The sequence below is a fragment of the Scardinius erythrophthalmus genome (assembly GCF_964197995.2).
Source record: "Scardinius erythrophthalmus genome assembly, chromosome: 6".
Lineage (NCBI taxonomy): Eukaryota > Metazoa > Chordata > Actinopteri > Cypriniformes > Leuciscidae > Scardinius > Scardinius erythrophthalmus.
The window spans coordinates 13,955,841-13,981,077 of NC_138226.1; the positions used below are offsets into that span (position 1 = coordinate 13,955,841).

Genomic DNA, 25,237 nt, shown 5'->3' on the forward strand with positions numbered 1-25,237 from the left:
AGGACATCCTTAAATTTGTTCATGTATACAATGTGGATAAAAATGTGAAATGAATGCATAAAAAGCAGCGAAAAGCTAAATGAAATGGTCCATGTGCTTTAAAAAGAAAAGCTAGCAGCAGAAGCATCATTGTCATGGAAAGGCTAGTGAAACATTTGTGCCGCATGGTTGACCCTGTTGTAACCCATCTCCCTCTATAATAGAGAAAATATTGTGTGTAAAATATATCACAGTATTAACTTATTTATTGAACTGTTGTATAAAACCAATATCCCATTTGCACTTGTGCTATTCGATACAAAAACAACACTCGTGTGATATTGCTTAACTATATCATAGGCTTACTGCGATAGTCGATGTTACACAGCGTTCAGTCGCACACCTATTACATCACTTGCCCACCATGGCACCACCCCCCACCATCGTTTAGATTTTTTTTATAGCAATGAAAATCATTTAGATCAGTTACAGAACAGACACTACAATTAATATATATGCATGTATGACATTCAAATTTATAATAGCCAGAGTGCCACACACACAGTGAACCATAACACATGATCTCCACCTCTGACAGATATTGCAGCACGTGGTCGGCTCACAGCAGTGGGCTTTGCTTGCTTATACAGTATCTGCTCAGACAAACAGAGAGTGTTTTTACTGAACCACAGCCCAATGAACTCAATGGCCCCAATCCCCCCTCCTCTCTGCAGAGCACTGCAGTAGGTGAGAGCCCTGCTGCAAGACAGAACTAAAGCTTTAGCATTTCGTTATTCCCTCTTTATTGCTCGCACATGAGCTGCAGCTATATGAGACTATCTGGCAATCAATCAAAAATATCACTAAATTCAATTCAAGTGTCAGTTAGATCAATTAGTATGTCTGGCTTCATAAAACGAAATACAAAAAACAAGCCAATCTGAGCCCATCGTTTATCGCTATAAAACTGATAGGTCTGTTATTTCAAACTGTAAAAAAGCTTTTTTTTGTGTGTCTACTGGAGAAAGTTCTGCTAGCATTTAATTTCAGCTCAGTGGCAAGAACCCACAGAAGTCTGCCATGATAAATGGCCATATTTGCATATGGGCAATTTGTTTTGGACAATTTTTACTGAGAATGACATGAACTGTAAATTCCATGAGATTAATCAATGCTGATTGAGCGATGACATGAATTGCAATTCATTTTAATCGCCATTTCATGCATTTAAGAGGCCATTAAAAAAAGTCAGGCACTGCTCAAATAATAGCATAAATTGCTTGCAAAACATTTGACATTGTTTTTAGAATGCCCAGCTATTTGTGACTGGCCTTCAATAGGGAAAGATATTAGGGGCTTAACAAGGGCTATTACAGCAAAATCTTGACTCCTTGTTCAATATGTATCTGAATATTTAAGCATTTGTACTGAACTAGCCATAAACTAATAAGCAAAACTAGTTTCATTGTTTCACATAGCCATGCACCGACATGAAAATTCTGGGCCGAAATGGAAAATTCAGGATGCCCTTGGCCAAAAACCAAAACCGATTTTTTTAATACTTATTTTAAATTATATATTTTTGTATAATTGCATTAATATTAGAGTTTAATTTACTTAAATTAAAATTTTCAGAAAAAAAAAGTTTATTTGTTAGCCTAATCAATTAATGAAATCAAATTTAATCAACACTCAAATAAACAGATAACAAAAAATATACAAAAATAAACAAAAAATAAAATTGAACATGAGGCAGTTTTTATATCAACTTTTTAATAATAGAATTATGTATGCAACGGATTGCAGTGGATTCATGATCCGTATTGGACCAAGCCCCACACTTCGGCACACATGTGATTCTCGGATTAATTGCTTGCGAAGTTTAACCATTATAGAGTGAAAGCTTACCATTTGCACGAGTTTTATCTTGCCAATTTACACATTCAATTTTGAACCATTCAAGTGCAAGAAGAGGCGATAGAGAACTCTATTTGGCACCCACGTGCTGTTATCTGTGTGCACAGCTGCGCACACACAGAGAGAGGCGTGTTTTAAAGAGTATGAAAACACCTAATTGATTCTTCTTTTGCATCTCCTTGTGCTTGAACGGAAACCATGTTAAAATACTAGTCTCAGCAAGTATTCTTGTAATCACAGTCGGTTATGTATTAAATGAATGCAAACAGTTGAGAAAGAAATCGAATGTGTATCATATATATAATACATATAATTATCATTATATATCTTTGGGTGGTATTGCGCTGACCTTTTTATATTGGTCTTAAAGTGACAGCAAGCAACCTATAAATGCCTGCTGTTCTTATCATTACTGACTGTTCACTTGTCTTTAATATTTTGTTTACTTTATTGTGGGCTATAAGTAAATTAAATGAAAAGCAAAGTATACTTAGCAAAATGCTGCTTTCTAGAGTTATTTTTTTTAGCCAACTAACAAGATATGGACATATATGCTGTCACGCACTTTGACTATCTATAAAAAAAAAATATTATATATATATATATATGCTATGTGTACTGTGCTAGACTAACTGGGACTGGTCATAGCACAATTGTTGCCCTATTATTGGTTTGATTACTTCTATTGTTCTCCTCATTTTTAGGTTGCTTTGGATAAAAGTGTCTGCTAAATGATTAAATGTAAATTTTAACCAAAGGGCAGATTCCTGCAGGGATCACCCCGCAGCCCTCCTCCCATGCCCATCTGCAACACAAGCAGCATGCCAGGGGCACTGCCACTACACGCAGACGCCAGTAACCCGCGTCTCCAGAGCTAAACCCCACGCTTAATATATCCCCTGTGATAAAGATAAGACAAACACAATGGATTTGAACGTAGTTTGATGCCAATAGCCGGGGCACCATGTGAGCCATCGCTAAACTAATGTTAGCTTTACATTTGGCTTCTCAGAAAAGCGCCGATCTGATTGGAATGCTAAAAGATGAAAGGGTCTGCGCATAGCAAAGCTGTGGTGGGGTTTCCAGTTAAATTAATTAGAGACCCTGATATGCTGTCCTGTTAACCTTCCCGCTTTAGTGTGATGTGCAAATTGACGGCTGTCGTCATCTTCTAAAAATACCTCAGTAATTTGACGACTTAAGTATTAAAGCCTATTAAGGGGGGGGGGGGGGGTTCTAGCTCACCTCTTCCTCGAGCTCCATAAACAATCCTCAGAATATCTATGATTTCTCATCTGGTGCGCTCGGCTAACGACCTCTGGCTTTGCTGCTTGTATTGCACAGGGACTGAGTTCTCAATATAATGCTGATGACTTACCTTAGCAACCACTCTCCCACAGCACACATTATGTGAGCCTAATCATATTTATCACAGCCGTCTTACTTTGGCTATGAGTCACTCTGAAAAAAATCACTATGTATATGATCAAATCGAATTAATATACACCGCCACTCTGAACTCAGGTAAAAACTGAACTCTGGACTCTCAGAATTTGAAAGTTGAATCTGTGTTAAAAGTAAAAAAAATAAAAATATTGGATTGCATGTACGCTAGAAATGTTTAGTGAAGAGTTGTTAACATATTAACAGAAAACAGAATAGACTAAAAGATCGATCTTGAGATTTAAGAATTCATATCAGTATCGATTAAAATCGAGGAATCGTTGTCGTCAAGTTACCAAGCCCTGGAGTCCACACAGCTGACACGTTTAACTGTTGTAGTTTATCCACATTGTGTGGCGTTAACTAATCGGAACTGTTTCAGTCAATTTCAATCCTACATATTCATTTCGGCCCCAAAACCTAAAATTGCTGTTTTGGCCACCGAAATTTCAGTGCATTCCAAGTTTCACAGAAATAATTAAAAAAATTATTTGCATTTGTATGCAGGATAACTGATCTGCTAAAAGGAACAGATGCAAAAACGAATGACTTCGTTTTTAGCAGTCCAAAACTCATGCCACAAACAACCCAGCATATAACCAGCATACTAATCAAACCACAGTTTTTATCTCCATTCTAAAATACCAAAAATAGAAAATTGAAAGGCAAACAAGAATAATCTAACAACAAACAAAATCCAAAGAACAGATCATCATCTTATAGTATGGACATATCTGCCTGACTTCACGTCTCTCAACCTTACTGGACTTGAAGACCCCTGAATTACTGCAAGCAAGTTTATTTACTGAGCCTGTATAAGAAAGGAAAATCCCCAATGCTGAGTGAATGGGCAGGAATGAGAGAGAGAGAGAGAGAGAGAGAGAGAGAGAGAGAGAGAGAGAGAGAGAGAGAGAGAGAGAGAGAGAGAGAGAGAGAGAGAGAGAGAGAGAGAGAGAGAGAGAGAGAGAGAGAGAGAGAGAGAGAGTGTAAAGCAGGTCATCTAAGTTTCCTGCTCAGGAATGGAAAGGCAGGGGAAGATTACCTTATCACCAGCTACTAGCATGCAAGAAGTGGTGACTGGGTCAAGTGCTCTACAGTCACTGCACACTGAAATTAATGATTTAAGTAACAGACAATATAACCTACAGGACAAAAATGTGACAAAGCAGTTCAGACCTTAAATGAGTAATTGATTCAGGGATCTGGAAGGTACATTGGGTCAAAAGAAACAACTAAACGGAATGTTCCAGATTCGTTCTACCAACAGCATTTGTGGCATGCTGTAGATTGGCAAAAAAAAAAAAAAAAAAAATTATGGGGAAAGAGAGAACCAGAAAAAGTTTAAAAAGTGCAATCCCAAAACTTATATGGAAATGAGAAAGTACTGAAACGTGGCGATGTGCGATCAGTGCATCGAGAGCGCACATACACAATATCGTGTATATTCACACGTGCTTCTTGTATGATCCTGTATGTTACCGCAAACGTCTTTACCTTTATTGCAATCCTCATTCATCAAAACTTTACTAGTGAGACGCTGGTTTGCTTTATCCAAGAGAGTAATGTAGTTTGCGCATCATCTGGCCTTACAGCGGTGTGATGTTTTGACGGCCCGTTCAGTCTGTATTTCACACAGTGCAATGTTCTTCGCGTTCTTCAGAAACAAACTCACAGAATTTCAGAGCTTGTGTTTTAAAAGTGAAACAGTGGAATGAATAATTCACTAAAACGCAACGCGAGTCTCTATTCTCTCTACCGTCTCTGATGCAATCAGCCTAGTTTTCTTTACATTAGTTCTGTTTTGGACTGATCGTTTGAATGAATTTGCTTACTGAAAATCTCAAACAGAGAAGCAAAATCGGGTTAAAGGGTTAGAATAGAGATTTCCGCCTACTAGGGTTACAGGTGCTTGAGCCATTGTAGATGCTCAGTGTGAAAAACTCCTGACTTCTAAGATCATGTAACTGCATGACGTAAATTAAGTTAACGATGCAATTTCAATTGCAATTTTGAATTAATCACATACTTTAAAGCTACAATATGTAGAATTTTAATGAAACAAGAGAGCGTGTCCGTGTTGATGGAAGAGATGTGCGCTGTTATAATGTGTTGCTATTGACGACAGTCATATAATTCAATGTGTATGCTTAAAAAAAAAAGTGCATAGAGCTGCTAACTTTATTTGTTGTTTGTTGATTTCCAAACATATAACTTGTTGAAATGTTTCCAGTGTGCGTATCAGTTCTTTTTGAACATTTTCAACTCATTTTTACAAAACCGTAATATTGATAACTACCCGCAAGTGCTGAATTACTACTCGCACAAGTTAGTTAATTTGACGCATTAAACTTGTGAGGTAACAGCGCAGTTTCACTTGGTCTAATACACTATCATATTAAATTGCACTTGAGTGTGTTGAAAGTTATAATGTTATTCTATGTGTTAGTTTGTTGGCTATATGAGACTAGCAGAAAGCAAGATCAACATTAGAATGACATACTGATCATATTCTAACATTTCATCATGTTGAGCTATATAACATTGATTTGTTTTATGTACATTTGCTCACCGGTCTAATAAAGTACATGCAAGAGTGGCGTCTCTGTCAAGTCCAAGTTTGCCGCGGAGCTCTCGCCATCTCGAAAACGCCACGCTGAAATTGATCCTCTACTTTTATCCCAAAGTCTGCTTGCCATGGTCCATAATGTTTGAAGGAAACTACAACAGCGTGAGCGTGCCGCACGCTAGACGTAATGCAGTTGTCCACGTCTGTCGCCATGGTTACGCTATGGCAGCATAAGCGGAAACCAGGGATAACGCGGATATTACGTCATTGACAGGCGACAAGTTTATTTAAAATTGTGAATTTCTCTGAATTTACAAATTCTTGGAAACATTTAGGATAATGTAAGTACACAATTGAAAGAAATATATAGGCTAACACTGTGCAAGTGGTTTTTGGATATTTTGATACAAAAATCTTACATTTTGTACCTTTAAAGTGTTAACGTTGACACCCCTAATATTAACTTAAAAATCATACATGCTTCACCTTTAAAGATGCAGATGCTTTATTTCTATCATCTATCAACACATTCCTTTTTTATCCAATATACACAATGTACTTCCACATATGCCAAGTTAATGCAATTCCTGCTGCTGAAGCAAGCTGAACAATTCTACAGAGCATGTCTGAGGCATACCCTTACAAAACCAACATGGTATGCCTACCTTCTCTGTCCAGAATGGGCATCTGAGGGGGTGCGCTGCACTGCCCTAAGACAAGAAAAGAGGGGACCTCCAGTAGTAAATATCACAACATGCCATCTGTACATACATTTGCCAAATCAATACCAATATCCTATATAATTTCATAGATGGTACAATAATATATATTAAATTGACCATAAAAAGCTATTGGGGAGGGGAAAAAAACTTGACTGATTCATGAATGAGGGAATGTGATGCTTTTCCCATTTTCTTTTAAGACCCAGACCTCCACCGAGTGATGGCACAAGATCACAGCTGAACACAATAATGGTCTTTGGCAGATTTCAAATGTAACCTAAAATTCACCAGACTAAAGACAGTTTAATCATATACTTAGAAATCCTCAATATTTGAAAGAAAAAAAGAAAAAACCTGGCATAAACTAGTAAAGTATAGACAACTGCACGGAACAAAAAAACATGAGGCAGAGGCAGGCATTAAACTCGTTCAAGAAAATCTGCATCCCCCACTACCTCAAAAATACCTATACCTCAAATGTTATAGTAACATGTACAGATATTGTCCATGTCTAAAACATACTGCATGTTTTAAAAACAATCCTGAGCCTGTTTTATGACTTGGTTATAAAATACTAGTTAAAGGTGCTGTATGTAACTTTTTTTATAAAATGAATCCTTTTTTTATTGGCCGTCTGTGAAGGGGTTGTAATCACACATTACATTGATCCACTTTTCGTGTTTTGCTATTACCTCTGAAGGCCAGTAATCCTATTTTTATGTGAAGTCTCCGGGTCGGATTTTCTGCGAAATCCACCGGATGTGACGTGCATGCGCGCTCCCGAGCCTACAGTCTATTGCAACTGCACTGCAGCTAACGACATGGAGTCTGATAACACCAAAAAACGACCTGCCTCCAGCACAACACAGACTCCAACACAAACTCCAAATAAATAAATAAATATATATATATATATATATATATATATATATAAATATATAAATATATCTGCTGAAGCTCGTCAGGCCAAACGTCAATCGGATCGACTCAGGACGAAAACACGGATCAACATCGGCAGAGCGTTTGAATTATGGAGAGACCTCCGTTTTGAAATAGCAAGGTAAAATATGACATACATAAGACATGAAATGAATACAAAAGACTGTTCCATGATAACAAAAAGCAGGTGCTTTAGGATGTAACTTTTATTTTATGTACTAGATCTACTGTCTAACGTCACTCATCCCACTACTATCATATTGTTTATAATACACATTTCCAGACATGTACAGTACAGTAATATTACTTCCTACTGTCTTATTGTTACACTGAAATTGTCCAGTCTAGTTGACTAACCGTTTTCGTTTTCATTCATTGACCTATGTTGACATTGCTGATTGTGAAAGATACATGAATAGTTAGTGAAATAATGCTAGATAACACCACATGTCGGCAAAATACAGTCAATGTAACGTTATCATGGTACGAGCATGGAGCATTAGTTCTACGTCAAGCTGATAAAAGTAGCCTATTATGGTAATGTTGCAGTGGGAGTTTACAAGAGTTTCCAGCATGTTGTGTGATGCTTTCTCTGTTGTGTTGAAAGTCTCAGTGTGGCCGCCGGTAGTGAGTTCGCGCTCTTGAGTTTGAGCACGCGCACGAGCGCTGTTGTTGCAATCTGAAACATCACCGCTAGAGGCCGCTGGATCCTACATACAGCACCTTTAAGTATCCATTGCAGTTTTTCAGCACCTTGTGCCAAGAGTGTTGCAATTTTAAGCTACAAATGAAAGAATCAAGGACAGAGAAGGTCATAAACCATAAATGAATCAAGTCCATAATATCTTTGTTTATTCATATACAATATCAAACAACAACATAAATTTTAAAGAATTACACTAAATGTTTAGTTGCAACAAAAGTAGCTGTCTATTTGTCAACACTGTTGCCACTTCTCCAGCAATGTATGCACAGAAGTAAACAAATGTGGTCTTCTGCTTGTACTTTGCTGCTGAAGCCCACACCGCCAACTAGAGTTTTGGCTGTGTACTTGCAGAACAACACAGACACACCAACGCAAAGCTATGAATGCAAACCACCATGTTGTAGGCTTGACTTATAATAATAATGGCCGAGAGAGAGTCTGTGGATCATGTCCATATTGGAAGCCACTCCAAAAAAACAAAAAAAACAACGGCACCCCAACCAACCCCCCCACACACACACTCACACAAATGGAGAGCCCCTTTACTTTGAACCACAAAAAGTGCATAGAGACCATATATTTAAATGGCAACATTTTGTGGTTTTATTCACATATCAATTTATTTAAATTACCCTACAAACCAAAGAAGAGATAATGCCTTAAAAACAACACTTGTTATTCATCGACAGAACAACAATTCACACATTATACAGTCTTTAACAACATAAAGATAAAAGGCTAAGAGTAAAAAAATAAAAAATACATAAAAATAAAAAAACAGGACGAGCAAGGGTAGGATAAAATATAGATTTTGAAATCAGTCTGTATGCTGAGAAAGCATCAGCATCACGCTTCAGGTCATGAAAAATGCTATCAGGGATGATATCTGAACACTCTGTTACAGATGAAAAAAGATACCACATGGAATGCATAAGAAAACAAATGCATGACAGAATACATTGTAATTGTGTACTTACCACTGAAAAGCATTGTAATGGAAGTAAACCAAACCAAGGCCATATAAAAAGGCAGCATTCTGGGGGGGGAAAAAGAGCTGAGAGTTAGAAACTTATGAAAACAAACTATTCATTAAATCATCATAGTTGAATTAATCTGGGAGATGACTTTCTGATAAAGGATGACACTTTAAGCATGAGTACCCTCACAGGAGGGGATAGAAACGACTGCGGCTTATGAGCAAGAGTTCAACTAAATAGGTAAGCCTTTGTCTCCCGCAACCACAAAAGGTTATATTCACATAACGGAATGAAAGTGCAAAACAATATGGATCAATGAAACATTATCGTGTCTTAACCTGTTATCTGCGCTTGCAGAGGCAAAGTGTGACTCAAACTGAAAGCCACTGCGGCTTGTCTTCCCCACAAATGAACTTTCACTAGATGATGAAACTAGATGGAAAGCTTACGAAAAACGAATTTAAAGTCCCCCTGCATTTAATCATTTTATCACTTAAAAGTCATCTTTGATCACCAAAATGACATATTTAAAAGTTTTTTCCTGTGAATTTTTTTTTTTATTCATACCTTAAAGGAGAACTCCGGTCAATTTTAACATGGAGCTCATTTTATTGTACATTTGGAGTGCTGTCAATACAGAGAACAACTACAAAAATCTACAAAAATAGAGTTATTCTATTTTTAAAAACACGAGTGGATCTGACTGCAGTAGATGTAAAAGATATGTATAAAAATGATGTTATTTAAGCCAGCGCAAATACCTGTTTACATCCTGTTTTTCGGTTGAAGTCCAAAGTAGTCGATTGCCGAGTTCACGCGCGTGATCATAGGTAACTAAACCTATGCGCGTGAACTCGGCAATCGACTACTAAATTTCATTTAATATATGCAAACCCATGAATATGCTAATTAGATCACCTCCACTCCCTCACACCAGCTCTCAGAGATCCACTTGGTCAACTTTACTGTAGTAAATGCTGCACAATGGCAAGTAGAAATACTGGTTTAATTCAGCTATATATTTTTTACGTTTTTTGCGTTTTATGTATTGCTCTGTACTACGTCGGACACATAACGGTAATTAATATGATTAGCCTTTAGCTTGACTACATTATCAAACAGCTAGTGTTGCTAATGTTACACAAACCATGTTCCCGTTCACCATCTCAGAGTCAGACAGCTGTTCAATCATCATGTATGCAATCAAACAATTGAAGTCCAGCCTTCTTGCCCTCATCTGATTGCAGTGAATGACAATGACTACATTTACATGTGCACCAATAATGTGATGATTTCTAATAATCAGAATAACACAGCATCCATGTAAAAAACTTTTTACACATGTAAGACCTTTAACCAGATCAAAACTGCAAAACAAAAAAACAGGGTAGATATAGCAAAGTAAAAGAGAAAAGAGAAAAGTTTACATTTGACAGAAGATAAAGTGACTTTGCATTCAAGGTATGTTTTATCAGTTCATGAATTTCCTGGGGGTCAACCAGTTGCTGACCCCATGCTCTACTGTTTAAGCTACAGCAGATTTTACAAAAATACAAAATAAACGTCATAATAATGTGTAATGAATGTAAAGGTGGAGCTGGCATTTCACAAGAGAAGTTAGAAAAGCGCATTTAATTTATTATTTTCATTTACTTTCATAATTTAATTTAATTTCAAAAGTTAATTTACAAGTTGTGTAATCCAACTCTGACTCATTTCCTAGTGTGGTCAGAGCCACTATGAGGTGACACAAAGAGTAAGAGACTGAAAGTGATCCACCAGATTCACTCTCGTGCATTTATTGCAGCTTCAGTTCTGATTACTGATGTTAGATATCATATAAAATTTTCCCCATGCAAAATTGATGGAGCTCAACTTCAAATGACAAGACTTAAGTGCAAACCAGGTTATATATTTTAGATGAATGCAAAACTGACTAAAGTCCTGCTCTGTTGAAATCCAATCAGGAAGGGAACAATGACCTGGGGTTTTAACGAGTCACGACTGGCATTAAAGCAGACGCTACTTGGTTGCATTCTAAAAAGCCAGCAGTGTGAAGTCAGGACAAGCGCGGAAAGAGAGTGCCAGAGAAGAACTGACTGCAGAGCGCATGGTGCATCGCTCTGACAGGCTGACAGTACTGCACACGACTGCTCCCCACACCTGCACAAATCATACACAGCTGTCTGACTGCTGAGACGGCACCCTTAACCCCTTCAGCGCAGGTACAAATTTAGAACCGGCCCTGACTCTAAAAGCAAAAATGTTATTCTGACTCTTAAACAGAAGAGGGGTGGGACAAACTTTGCAGAAGATACAAAATCTTCAACTTCCACAGCTGCGCTCTGCAATAGCTAGGTTTCCACCCAAGGGTTTTTTAGCGGAAAAAAGGTTTAGCGCATACATTTTTTACTCATATAGCTGATTGAAATGACAATTATCGATAACTTTTTTGCAAATGTCGACAATCTTTTTCCATTTAACTTTAGCGCATAAATTCTAGGTCGATACTTTAAATGTCGTGAAAACCTAATTTGGAAACACTGTGTCGATAAAAAGGGCTTTGACGCAAACAAATGAGGTGTCACATGACAGAATTAGCCTATACTACAGCGTCCGCATTCGTGGTGTTGCTCCCGTTGAAGCACTGTTTCTCTGTAGTTAAAAGGCACATTAATCTATTATATAGGATAATTATTTCTTTCTATGGTGTATAAATTCTGAATAGGCAGTTGTTGCACCCATTTTAAAAATAAGTCTATCAGCAATCATTCTTTTTAGTCTACAATCTAATAAAAGTTCATCAGAAAAATAATTCAACTTTACCAGTTTCTGAATATTGCATGATCAAGTCTAAATAGTCTTAATGAAGTTAAAAAAACATGACACGTTAATAAAAATAATTGTATGTATACTATTTAATAATACATAATAAAGTTTTGTTTCTAATGGATGAGTAAAATATAGAGCCAATCTATGCAGCTTGTCAAATTAAAATTGGGCATCGGTCAAAAGAATGAAGGCTGTTTCCAAAGCTGACAAAAAGAAAGCTAAAAAAAAGAAAAAAGAAAGGTAAAATACACGTTACTTGTGTATCTGATTAAATCAAATTTCATTAAAAAATCACAATTTCATGGTCTGAAGCTGGTTACTTGAGAAATGAAAATCACAAACATGACACGTTAGAGCAATTTTATTAATACAATTTATTAATATGTAATATAATTATCTCAAACAAATTAGGAAAATAAGGTGAATTGAATCCAAAAACCTCTAAACGAATTTTAGAATTATTAAGACGGCATCAGTTAAGCAACAGATCATTTCAAAAAGCTAAATATAGGCCTACACAAATAAAAGTTGCACCTGTCTCTGAAAAAATCAGCAGCAATATGATGTTTTTGATTGATTTGATGTATTGAAAGCTGAAACCAGAAAGAATAACTTCTTTGGTTTGAATGATCTGAATATGCACCACATCAAACCGCGACTGGCTTGACTGTATGTTAAAGACATGACAGAACATTTCACTGCACTGCCAGCCCTTTTTATGGACCCTAGAATTTGGCATATGCTACAGGACAAATGCTGCCCTGTGTCCAAACTCATGGGGTTCGTCAAATAAAAGCTTTTACATGCAGTCCCACTTTGCAGTGATCTTCTGATTTCCTAATATTTCCTAATTTAGTAATAGGCATGAAAATAATAAACTGGCCAATTCCAATTGCCTCATTACACTCTGCATTTTACAAAAAATGTGAAAGACACGATATCATTTGCGATATGGATGTTTAACAGGCTGGAGACAGCAAATTTCAATCTTTTCTTAACGCATATTCACTTTGTTGATAACAAAACAGCGCAAAAAGTGGATGAAACTTGGCTAAATTTTCCATTCAGCCATCCAAACTTAAATAGTGCCAATGCTAATGAAGTGCCAATAAATTAAATTACATTTTTAATTTATAGTACAAACGGTAAGAAACTCACAAAAGAACGTTCAGCCCATCTGTGCTGGAAATCAGCTTCTATTAGCCGTATGCTGAGGCTTAGCGCCTGATATGTGAGAGATGTCACTTCTACAGTCGACAGCCGTATCTGAAGTCAAAAGCACTCCATCACGGTGAAAGTTTGCACTGCCAAAGAAATTTCACAGCCAAGAACGTCACTATTGCTCAAGAAGAAAACAGTGTTCGGAAACCCAGAACTGTCAGATGCCATTACTGACACTCACCCAGGATCTAATTCCACATTCAAAAACCTTCTAACAGACAGCTACACCTAGCCAGACACATCAAACTGTATTGCTTTCACTAATAACAGACACCTGGAATTACCATCTATTACAGGAGATCCAAATGAAAGTGGCCCTACTAAAAATAGTCTTAGTCTTGTGCAAGTACATGTTAATTTTTTATCGTGTCATTATCACTTAGCTTACTTTAAGTTAAAAACCCTTGTTTGACACGATTACGCTCTACGCAAGTACATCACCGTTCGATATTATCCGTGATGCATTAAGACAAATGCAATGTTGCCACCTGCATCCAAGACCACATACGAGAGTGCAGGGCTCCAGACTGCGACCATTTTTCCTGCCGGTGTGACCAAATATTTATTTAGGTCGCGCTGGCGCGACCACAACGTTGCCGAGCAGCGAATCCAAACAAAATAAAAGCGGAACGAAAATGCGCTACTCCTTCATGCTTCACGGACCGTGAAGCGCAGCGCCCCGAATTTGCCAGTCGCGGGCCGATCTCGATCACGCGACACTGTTACAAGGAGATCCAGACTCTGGAGATCCAGTGAAGAAATCCATTGAATTCGCCTCAGAATTAATAACATAATCGCTGCGAGATCCAGAGAGAAACGTTCCGATTCGGCGCAGAGTTCTCTGTTATAAACCATAGATATCAGATCAAACAGCACTGACGTGCAAACCAGGAGAAACACTTATAGAAGGCTTTCAGTCCACAAATCAGCGACATTCACCATGGATTTAATGTAGTAACTGTAACCATAATGTGACAGAAATAGTCAAACGCTTACAAGTGCTAACTGTTACTCATCTTTTTCCAGCACTTCAAAACTATCATATATAAATGTTATTTTTAATGTGATTTTGGTCATCCTTCAAAAATTGTCTTATTTAAACTCTTATTTAAACACTTATTTAAAAATAATAAAATAAATAAAATACAATTGTAAACAGTACGATGCTTATTGGCTATTTTCACTCCCTAATATATATATTTTTTTACTCGGTTTGCTTTTTAATTAAAATTAAGACATTATGAATGATAATAATTAAAGTTAATTTCATCTACACCCTAAATTAAGCTTAGTGCTTTATTGCCAGCCCTATCAGATATTTTCTGTAGAACTCAGTGGCTCCGGTGCCGCTGCCCTCGGATGTTAGTCTGGTGCCTGTGAACTTAAAATAAAACTGCACATTGTAATATCTGTACGTTAAGTCTATTTATTATTAAATAATTTGTCAGTATTACAGTTATTTTGGGGGAAATGTGAATAATTGCATTGCAAGCTGATTTAAGGTGTGCCCCTAAATTTTCTGCTTGCGCTCCTAAAATTTTCAGTCAGGGGCTACAGCGCCCCTAGTAAAAAAAGTTAGTCTGGAGCCCTGGAGTGGTTGTGATCGGATCAAAATGAATTTCCAAAAGACACTGGTCCCTGTTAACACCTGTATTTAGTGTGGTCTACTTGTTGAATGGATTTAACAGCAAATGTAAACTGTGCCAGTGTGTAATCAATGAGAATCAAAGCATCCCTCACCTTCCAGTAGTCTGACTGTAAACTGTAGTATCTCTGGTATGCAGATAATGCTGAAAAAAAAAAAAGAGATTAAGACTGATTGTCACATTTTTTTAATGAATAAAATAAATATTCCTTAAGTCAGAACTCACCTTTAGAATAATCTTCCAGTAAAAGGTTGAAGTGTCCTAACTGGCAAAACACCTCTGGCTCCACTTTCCCTTCAGCTTTTAAGATGTAGACGTCATAGCAGCGAACAGCCTGTGAAGTCAACAGCAAACAAAACAAGTCAGAATGACCACCCGGAAAAATAATCAATCAGTTTGTCTTGAATTTGGTAACAATTTAAAGGACAAACCAATTGGGCCTGTTACATACACTTTTCAATCAACTTTACCATAGTCATATTTAACATTAGATACTCCAGCGTTGCTGATATACAATGCAAAAAAAGATATTCTCTTGATACTTCTAATGCATGTAAAAATGTACAGGTAGTTGCACTTAAACAGTCTAATGCTCAATCCAAACATACATCTCGGCCCACATTATGAAATATTCTGTAGCCAAATGTCTATTATTAAACATGATTCCAAATTCAGCAGCAGCCATACACTACCGTTTAAAAGGTTTGGTTTTTGGGGAAAAAGGGAAAGCAGCAAGGACACATTAAATTTAATACATTTATAATGCTAGAAAAGATTTCCATTTCAAATAAATGCCATTCTTTTGAACGTTCAAAACATCAAAAGTTTTCATGGTTTCTACACCTTTTTTTTTCTTCACACTGTTCCACTGTTTTCAACAATTGTTTCCTGAACACCAAATCAGCATATAAGAAAGATTTCCAAAGGATCATGTGACACTGAAGACTGGATGATGCTGAAAATTAAGCACTGCCATCACAAGAACAACTTCCATTTAAAAAAAGAAAACACATAAATTAGGGGTGTGCACGATTTTAGATCGTGAACGATTAAAATGTCTCCACAATCTGCCTGTTTATGTAGTACGATACTACGATCTGTCTTCAGTCATTTACATCTTAAATGAATGTTAACAGTTCAGATGCATGTCAGGTCTTAAAGGGTTAGTTCACCCAAAAATTCTGTCAGTAATTACTCACCCTCATGTTGTTCCAACCCCGTAAGACCTTCGTTCATCTTCGGAACACAAATTAAGATATTTTTGATTAAATCTGAGAGCTGGATCACTCCTCCATAGGCTTCTAAGGCATTATAAGGCTGCGCTTCTGTGTTGTACGTCACACGTAGGCTCACTATTGGCCGATGCTGGTCATGTGTGTGATGCGTGTGACGTACAACACAGAAGCGCTACGCAGTTATACTACGTGAACTAACTAAAAAACCCGGAGAGAAGGAAATGAATAGTGGAATAAAGTCGTTATTTTTATTTATTTTGTTGGCACAAAAAGTATTCTCGTCGCTTTATAAACTTAAGATTGAGCCACTGGAGTCACTTGGACTATATTAAAGGAGAACTCCGGTCAATTTTAACATTGAGCTCATTTTTTTGTAAATTTGGAGTGCTGTCGGTACAGAGAACAACGACAAAAATCGGTGTTGCCTACACCGAGTTATTCTATTTTTAAAATTTACCTGTGTTTACATCCTGTTTTCGGTTGAAGCCCATAGTAGTCGATTGTCGAGTTCACGCGCATAGGTTTAGTTACCTATGATCACGCGCGTGAACTCGGCAATCGACTACTTTGGACTTCAACCGAAAACAGGATGTAAACACAGGTATTTGCGCTGGCTGAAACAACATAATTTTTATACATATCTTTCACATCTACTGCAGTCAGATTCACTCGTGTTCACTTTGAAGGAATCACTCACATGACCTGTGCACTTGTAATGACACATGAAGGATGTTAAGAGGCTAAAAGCAGGTTTAAAACTTGCCCCATTGAAGTCAACAGGGTGCAAATTTTAAAAATAGAATAACCCGGTGTAGGCCACAACGATTTTTGTCGTTGTTCTCTGTATTGACAGCACTCCAAATGTACAAAAAAATGAGCTCAATGTTAAAAAATTGACCGGAGTTCTCCTTTAACGATGTCTTTAATACATTTTCTGGGCCAGCATGTTATAATGCCTTAGAAGCCTATGGAGGAGTGATCCAACTCTCAGATTTAATCAAAAATATCTTAATTTGTGTTCCGAAGATGAACGAAGGTCTTACGGGGTTGGAACAACATGAGGGTGAGTAATTACTGACAGAATTTTCATTTTTGGGTGAACTAACCCTTTAAGGTGTCATTATCATTAATTAGAAACAAAATACAAAGAGAAAAAAATCACTCAATGATCTTGACTGAATAACTTCAGTAGCTTTAAGAATCAGTGTATATTTAATTCATGCAGCTAAGTCTGGGTTGTGTTTTATTTTTACATTTGTTTATTCAATTTCTTACTCGAATGCTAATGTTACAGTAAATACACTGTAGCTGAGAAAAATAATGAACTGTTTATTTAATTTGTATCTTATTTGTTTTTGTCCTATGAATTGTAATTTGTATCTTTGTTCTTATTTTCAATAACAATGATAAAATAATTACATTAATAATAATAACAATAATATGATTTTGACTATCACCCACACCCACCCTTACGTTGTCCTACCTTGTAAGGCTAAATTTTTTTTAAATAGGGAAATTAGTTTGACTAAAAAACCAACATGAAAAAGTATCGTAAAACGATCGTGATCCTGTCTGAAAAAAATCGTGGTATGATATTTTTGCCATATCCCCCACCCCAACTTAAATTTAAATATTATTATACAGCCTTGGGTTTCTTTAAAGAAAATTCCAACCCCATAGTGCCTTTACAAAGTTCAACTTTAACATTTACCTACATGTTATAACGTTTAACATTTACTTAATTTCATCTAACAAGCTTAAAGCTTAAATAAATGTGGCACATGAATGACTAGGCTAATACAGCGTTAAAGACTTGTTTCAACTGCTTTGGTAGAATGTTTGAGACAAAGCAACATAGAAGTACAGAAGGAGCAATCATTGCACTAATGCAGCACACAATATTCAACCAGTGGTCTTGTTTGCTTGTCCCGCATTGCTATACTTTAAAGCTCTGAATCTGATACACCTACAACGTCATCCAAGTTGAACTGAACTGAAGGTCACAGAAAAGGTTAAATACACTGTTCATTTTCTAAGACACAAACAGTTCAGGAGGTTTCAGTTTGTATTCTTGGATATAGGCCTATGTTTTGGACTATCGTGTTAAATTGCTAGAACATTAATTAGGCTGGAGATAATGAAATTGCTATACACGCACACAAGCTAAACACACATGCTATGCTTTATGACATAGCAAATGATTGTTCGCTTGTTTACAAAGACCAGTCAATGAGTGAATTCTGTTCATTTAAATAATAAACATTGGCTACCATAAAGTCTTTTTAGACACACAGTATCCAGGAACCAAAAAAAAAAAACTTTAGAATATTTTGATCAATAATGTTAGTGCCAAAATTAATACATGTTTTGGTGAAACTAATAGGAAGAAGCGTTCATTTAACCGCTGCACCGTGGTCTTTGAAGAGAGTATCTGGGACAACACGTTTTGACAGACATGGCTAGTTTGTGGGAAGAGTTGAACAGAAGCAGACAGACAGCAAGCAATGCTCTCACCAACAGCACTGAGCCGGGTGACACAGAGATGTGCACGTTTATTTCTAAATGAATAGTCTCATTCTTTTTAGAGCCACCAGAACTTCAAAATGTCTGGCCTATTGCAGAGATAGTAATTAAACATTCCACCTGCCCATCTCCTGAGAAAAATCCAGATGATTTACAAAGGAAGATGTGAAAAAATAAGTCTACATGGAAATGGGTCTGCTGCAAAACATTTAATGTGAAACATCAGAGATGACCATTGTTAATGCCTGTTCACGCTGATAACGATAAATATAACAACCATAAAGCATCCACACCAATCCACAATAACATTCTGTTTATTATAAGCCTGCGCTGTACTTTAAATACTTGAGCTCTTTAAAATCTGTTGGATTCTGAAATTTTCTGAAAAATATTGTTCAAAAAGGGATATAATCGTTGATACATATAAACATTGATCAGCGAACATAAACAGAAGCTTAACCATACATGCTTCACAAATGAAAACAAACCTTACTGGTTCTTGCGGAAGCTCAAATGCGTTTCGTAAACAAGAATGAACATGATTGGTTCTCGCATGTCAAGCAAGAAAGCTTGAGTTTCCATTTATCATAAATGATGTGTGCATTGATGAATGTTTATATGTGCATTTATATTGATGAATGTTTGTGCATAAATGCGGTTTAGTCCACATTTTCATCGAGCCTCTTCAGAAAATGCGGACTAAACCACAATTCCTATTAGTTTTACAATCTCTTTATGAACTTTTTGAAGCATCAAAGTGGTAGTTGCATAGCTATCTATGGTGGGATAGAAATCGCTCAGATTTCATTCAAATATTTTCACTTGTGTTTCAAAGATGAATAAAGTCTTACGAGTTTGGAGCAATATTAGGGTGAGTAGATGACATAATTTTTATTTTTGTGTGAACTAATCCTTTAAGGTTTTCTTATTATCAGCAATTATTTAGTACATTTCATGTGTCCAGTAAATATCAATGTCTATGAATAATAAATCCAACCTATTAATCTCATTATCTTACAGCACAGTTTTGTCAATAAGCTTACATCCATACTTCAGATAAAAAATAATAAAAAATATTTTAAGTGCAGAGACTTTTTTCATTCATCTTTTTTTAAGTAGATACCTTTTTTCATCTTTATAACTGAACCTTATACTTTATTGCAGTTCATATTTACATTAAGGGTCCTGCAAAATGACAATGAATTTTTAAAAAACGCAAATATGTTGTTCATATGTAACAACAGCCACATAAAACATCAGCCATTAAAACAAATTAATGGCTCATGAGACATAATATCCCCTATCCAGCACTGGCGTACTGCAACAAATGCTGCATGCAAATGCAGGAAAAGTCATGCAACCTAGCAAAGAAACCTAAGTCAACTGGCCAAATGAAAACCTCCATTATCCGCAAAATTCATTGTTAAACAACATACAAGTGCTCGTAAGCAACTTGCTTGCTTTACTGAAAGCATGGCTGCTGAGAAAAGACTGAAAAGAGACCAGCGTTCACCTCACATGCAGTTATAGTTCGTTAGCATCATGCTAACCAGCTAGCATGTAGCCACTGCCGGGTGAAACACTGGTGGGGGATCAGAGTTTTAACCTTCCCAGTTCCTCTCGAAACACTACAATAGTCAACAGACCGGGCTAAGATCTGCAAATAAGTTCAAGAATTCAAAACTCTGGCCTAACCGAGTATGACCAGCTCAGCTTGCTAAACTTACACACTTCAGATGTTGTATCATCATCAAACGACAGATGCACCTTCTGGCACAATTCTCTATAATTAAGACAATCAATTTCTTCTCACACACACACACACACACACACACACACACACACACACACATTAACTGATATTCAAATGGATGCAAATAAATAAAAACAACCTCATCATTGCCCTCAACTCTTCATTACCACACTTCAACGAGGTCATAATAGGCGAAAATCTGTGAAATCATTTCATACAATATGGACTGACAAACATAAATAAATCTTCTCAACAGAACAGTCTATTCCTCGGATGGTGATAGATAGCAAAACAACGCACAAAATGAAGAAAGTCTGACTGCAGTTTAAATCCAAACAAACATAACACTCCGTTTAATAACTCCATGATTAACGTTACTTTCAAAGCAGTCAAAATATTACAGAGGGGAACAACTACAGAACCTTATCACTGACATGCACAGAGCAGCCCATCAAGTCAATTTTAATTGTATAGTGCTTTTCATACAATACGCATTGTTTCAGAGCAGATTCACAGAAAGTCACGTTGGTAAAAATTATAATATCTAGTCGCATTTGGCAGATCAGAGCTAAGGTATATTAAAGTTTAAATTTTACAACGATACACAATCACGCAGAATTGCTTTCCGTGAGTATCCTGAATATATGCGGATGTACGATCCAACTTTATATATATCGATGGGCGATAATATGGTTTATATTTATATATCTCTGTGGCTGCACAGTACAACGTGTAATATTGTGTATAGCTTCTATTTCTTGTTACATTCTAAATATCTGTTTACAACATCATAAGTGTCACGCACACAGCATTATTCTGTACAATTAACTTAGATGTTTTTCGACCTGGATATGGTTGCTGATTAATAAAGTATACCCCCTTAAGAGTCATTGCATAGTGTACTGTATCAATTTTATGCTCTTTTTTTCCTGTGCAATGTGGTTACATTGTGCAGACTGGTGTTGCATTGTAATTTCCCTTATATGATTAGCAGAGTTGTGGCTATCTGTCTAGAGCCCCATCAGTGCCATACACTCGTACCTTTAACAGCAAGGCCTTCGTTCTGGCGCCATCTTCATGAAGCCTCTGAAATCCAAACAGTGTGCTGCAAATAGAGGACAACACAGGCGGTTCCGTGTTACTTTACCTGCAGCGCATTCATTTGCACCGCTTAAACATGCGGGGAAGGCTCATAAAAATGCACAGAGGGTCATCGGTGCAGGTAAAGGGGCTTTAACTGACCTGTCTATGCTGGCTAAGCGCTCCCTTTCTTGCGGCGTAAGCTTCGGAAAGTCCTCCTCGGTTTCACTCGCTTTTCCCGCCGCCATTTTCTTTTCCTCATCACCACCACCAGCAGCAGCGCGAGCTACAGCGGCCACCGACACTCCGCACGATTTCATAGACAAAAAACTCCAGCGAAAATATTTACGCACCGCAAGCCGAGCACCCTTTTGCGCAGATCTACACGCAAAAAATGAATAGACGGAAAGTAATTTCCTCTGAACACCCCCTTTTTCACATTGTCCTCGACATCAATGAGTCGCAGGTAGCAGGTACACCAAAATGCATGCAGAATGAGCAATGCAAGGTTTAACGGTTTAAATTGTTATTTAGTAATGTCTCAAACTTCCCCCTAGTCGCCAGCTCAAACTTGTTATAATTGTGTCACTCAAGCGAACCCACGCCGCCGCCGTCGGAACGCCTTCCCTGTGGTTTGGGCCAATCTCTGCTTTCGACGAGGACCACGTGATCGGCCTTGTCTTGGGATCCTTTTTTTTCACATAAACTTTCAAGGGGGAGGGTAAATAACAAACCCCTCAACTTTACGCCGTATCTTCGCCTGCTGCGATTGGCTCACCTGGATTTATTATGATTACGTAACACAATCATAAAATGCATTATTGGTTCAAGCATCTGTCTGTTTGATAACTCAGGGTTTTGAGGATGTAGGAGAACGTTGCTAATATATACGTTATACAGTATTTCACAGCATTTTATTGTTTTTTTGCAATTCTGTGATATGTCTAATTCTGTAATGCCCCAGTTTCAGATAATAAATGCCACCACGTTATCATATCCCATAAAGTATAATCCTATCATTCTTTCTTTCTTTCTTAAAATTTCAGAAAGAGGGAGAGATATATCCAATAACCGATAGAAAAACTGTGGAAATGATTAAGATATAATAATAATAAAAAAAATTATTGATGTTTGATATAGTGCAGTGTTTCTTATTATATAAAATAAAGCCAGTTTCAGGCAATCAGACCTCTGGTAGTGTAGTTAAAAAATATTGTACATTCTAAAATTACAAATTACATTTGCTATGTATTTTAGAATAGCACATACACGCAATCGTAAGGGTCTGTGGGCAGTGCTCGCACGTAAATTACGCAGGATTTTGCGTAGAGCTGCAGCGGTTGCGAACATTGTGAACGCAGCCTCATAAAATGGCGGATCGCAGTGAAGGTAAATACATTGGCCAAACAAACATTTGAATGAATAGTCTTGATTGCCAACGTGTTTATTTAACCATATGGGTTATTATGTGCAACGATATGTCCCCAATGTAGTTGCAGGGTGTTCGCTTATTATGTCAGCAGACTATACAGAGATATCATGATGCTAAATCGTGGGAGATTCAACCATACTGGTTTCATTTTCATTCGTATCTTTTTAATTTCACGTTAGCGAATGCGTTTAAAATATAACGTTACTCTAAAGAGCCTTTACTCTTATATTTCAAGATATTTGCCATAGTGAGGTTGGCGACCCTTTAATCAGTGTTAAAAATACTTAAAGAATGGTTCGTGCTGTTTCTCACAACTCCAATTTTGTTTTTGTATCAGATCATAAGGGGGTTAATCAAAATTAATAAAGGATGTAAAACAGGTTGAGGACCTACAGTTCGTTTTGGGTAGAAATACACGAATAATCTGTATAGTTATCGCTTACCAATGCAAAACATCCAAATTAATTATATGAAGGGGCATTTCACTTGCATCCATGTTTTGTGATTCTGTATACAATTACTATGTATAATGACAGTTACTGTTGTTTTCAGATGTAGATGCAGAGAGTGAAGATGAATTGTATGAGGTGGTTAACATCACAGATTATGCCAGGAGGCATCAATGGTGGAGTCGTGTTTTTGGGAGCAGCACAGGGCCCATTGCAGAAAAGTACTCTGTGGCTTCACAGATCATGATGGGTGGAGTGACTGGATGGTTAGTGTTAATATAGAAAATCAATATTCTGGGTTGTTCCACATATGAAATAACTGAATAAATGCATTGATTATTAGTATATCCACTCAAAGATCTCTGTCCTCTAGGTGTGCTGGTTATCTCTTTCAGAGAGTTGGAAAAATTGTGGCTACTGCTGTTGGAGGGGGATTTCTTTTGTTACAAGTATGGATTATTAAAATGCATGCATCATATAGCCTAGCCATTTGAAGGATTATGCTTCAATGTCATCTTTCCTATGGGGGAAATATATTTTCTTATTTCAGATTGCCAACCACAGTGGCTATGTGCAGGTTGACTGGAGGAAAGTGGAGAAGGATGTCAATAAAGCTAAAAAGCATTTGAAGAAAAAGGCAAACAAAGCAGCCCCTGAGCTCAATTCCTTTATAGAAGAGGTAGGTATTCTGTCATACTTTCACCATCATATACCAATGTGTACAAAAATGGTAAAACCCATTTTGTATTATTATTTAGCGAATGCACATAATGCTTCAGCAAGTTCTTATTACATAACCTACATTCTGTAAATGGTATATTTGTCCTATGCAGTCTACAGAATTTGTGAAGAGGAATATTGTTATCTCGGGTGGATTTGTTGGAGGATTTCTGCTGGGCATGGCGTCCTAAATGAAACCTGGATCTACTGTATTGCTACTGATATAAGTATTTTGCACAGTAATATTCTCCCTTATTTCAGTATCACAGCGGTACAACACTGGGACTTGATGTATTGTCAAAAGCAGTTAGTGCAATGGACATTTGCTTTACTGTTGTTCTGAACTTATTCCTCTAAAACGTTGTTCTTAACTGTACATAGCCCAAACAACCTGAAGGTGAGAGAGGTGTATCTTGTGCCAATAACTTTATAGAAAATTGGTGGTGTGGTTTTTATTATGTTGTTTTTCATTTTATTTCGCTTATTGTTAATCAGTAAAACATCAACATGAAGTCTGTTACATATACAACTTACTAAATTGTTTGTATTTTGTTTTTGACCGTACATTATTTCAGTTAGTTGTACAATTTCTTTAATATCTACGTGTCAAAAAGCATGCATTGTTTTTTGAGAGTTTTACATTTCTGATTTAATTAATATACATACTTACACACCAATATCATGTTTGTGGAAATAATAAAACTAAATTCTTTCTGGTTATTTACAGTCTATTCATTCTTTTTGATCTGTTTTTTAGTTTTAAGTACATCTGTCCTGTTGCTTTTACCTTCAACTGGTTGGTCTCCAGTGGTGCAAAGAAAACAATTCTAAGCTTGAGGAAGGTTTTTAAAAACAATTTGATGTATCTTTATATATGTTTAAGACAAACGCATGAACGTCTTTTACACAACAGACTTTTTACAGGGTAAGTACACTTATGAGAATTTGATCATAAATCATAAATCATGTCTTTTACAGTATGTAACGTTAACAACAGATTGGCTGAAGAGATTGAGAAGTACTATGTCATTAGCTCAAATTAATTTGTAATTTATTTATTAATTAATCATTTCTGGCCTATATTCGATGACTTAATT

General features: G+C 36.8%; 2 protein-coding genes across 5 annotated transcripts in view; one reads left to right on the plus strand and one right to left on the minus strand.

The window, feature by feature from the left end:
• The window catches only part of kdm6a (lysine (K)-specific demethylase 6A), a 55,475-nt gene extending 33,218 nt beyond the window's left edge, over nucleotides 1-22,257 (minus strand). For 2 of the 4 annotated variants that reach the window (XM_081369551.1, XM_081369550.1), the window contains exons 1-6: nucleotides 21,702-22,256; nucleotides 21,501-21,564; nucleotides 15,174-15,282; nucleotides 15,043-15,092; nucleotides 9,250-9,308; nucleotides 6,571-6,615 (exon numbers count right to left, since the gene is read on the minus strand). In XM_081369551.1, the coding sequence (XP_081225677.1) occupies nucleotides 6,571-6,615; nucleotides 9,250-9,308; nucleotides 15,043-15,092; nucleotides 15,174-15,282; nucleotides 21,501-21,564; nucleotides 21,702-21,859 (485 nt within the window). In that variant the 5' untranslated portion in view covers nucleotides 21,860-22,256. Of the gene's footprint in view, nucleotides 1-6,570; nucleotides 6,616-9,249; nucleotides 9,309-15,042; nucleotides 15,093-15,173; nucleotides 15,283-21,500; nucleotides 21,565-21,701 lie in introns of all 4 variants that reach the window. The other 2 variants (XM_081369552.1, XM_081369553.1) reach the window with 1 other exon arrangement.
• Nucleotides 22,258-22,819: 562 nt separating this feature from the next.
• fundc1 (FUN14 domain containing 1) lies at nucleotides 22,820-24,870 on the plus strand. Its single transcript, XM_081369558.1, has 5 exons — nucleotides 22,820-22,928; nucleotides 23,524-23,686; nucleotides 23,794-23,869; nucleotides 23,971-24,099; nucleotides 24,254-24,870. The coding sequence occupies exons 1-5, from the start codon at nucleotides 22,910-22,912 to the stop codon at nucleotides 24,329-24,331; spliced, it is 465 nt and encodes a 154-aa protein (XP_081225684.1). The 5' UTR covers nucleotides 22,820-22,909; the 3' UTR covers nucleotides 24,332-24,870.
• The last annotated feature ends 367 nt before the right edge of the window (nucleotides 24,871-25,237 follow it).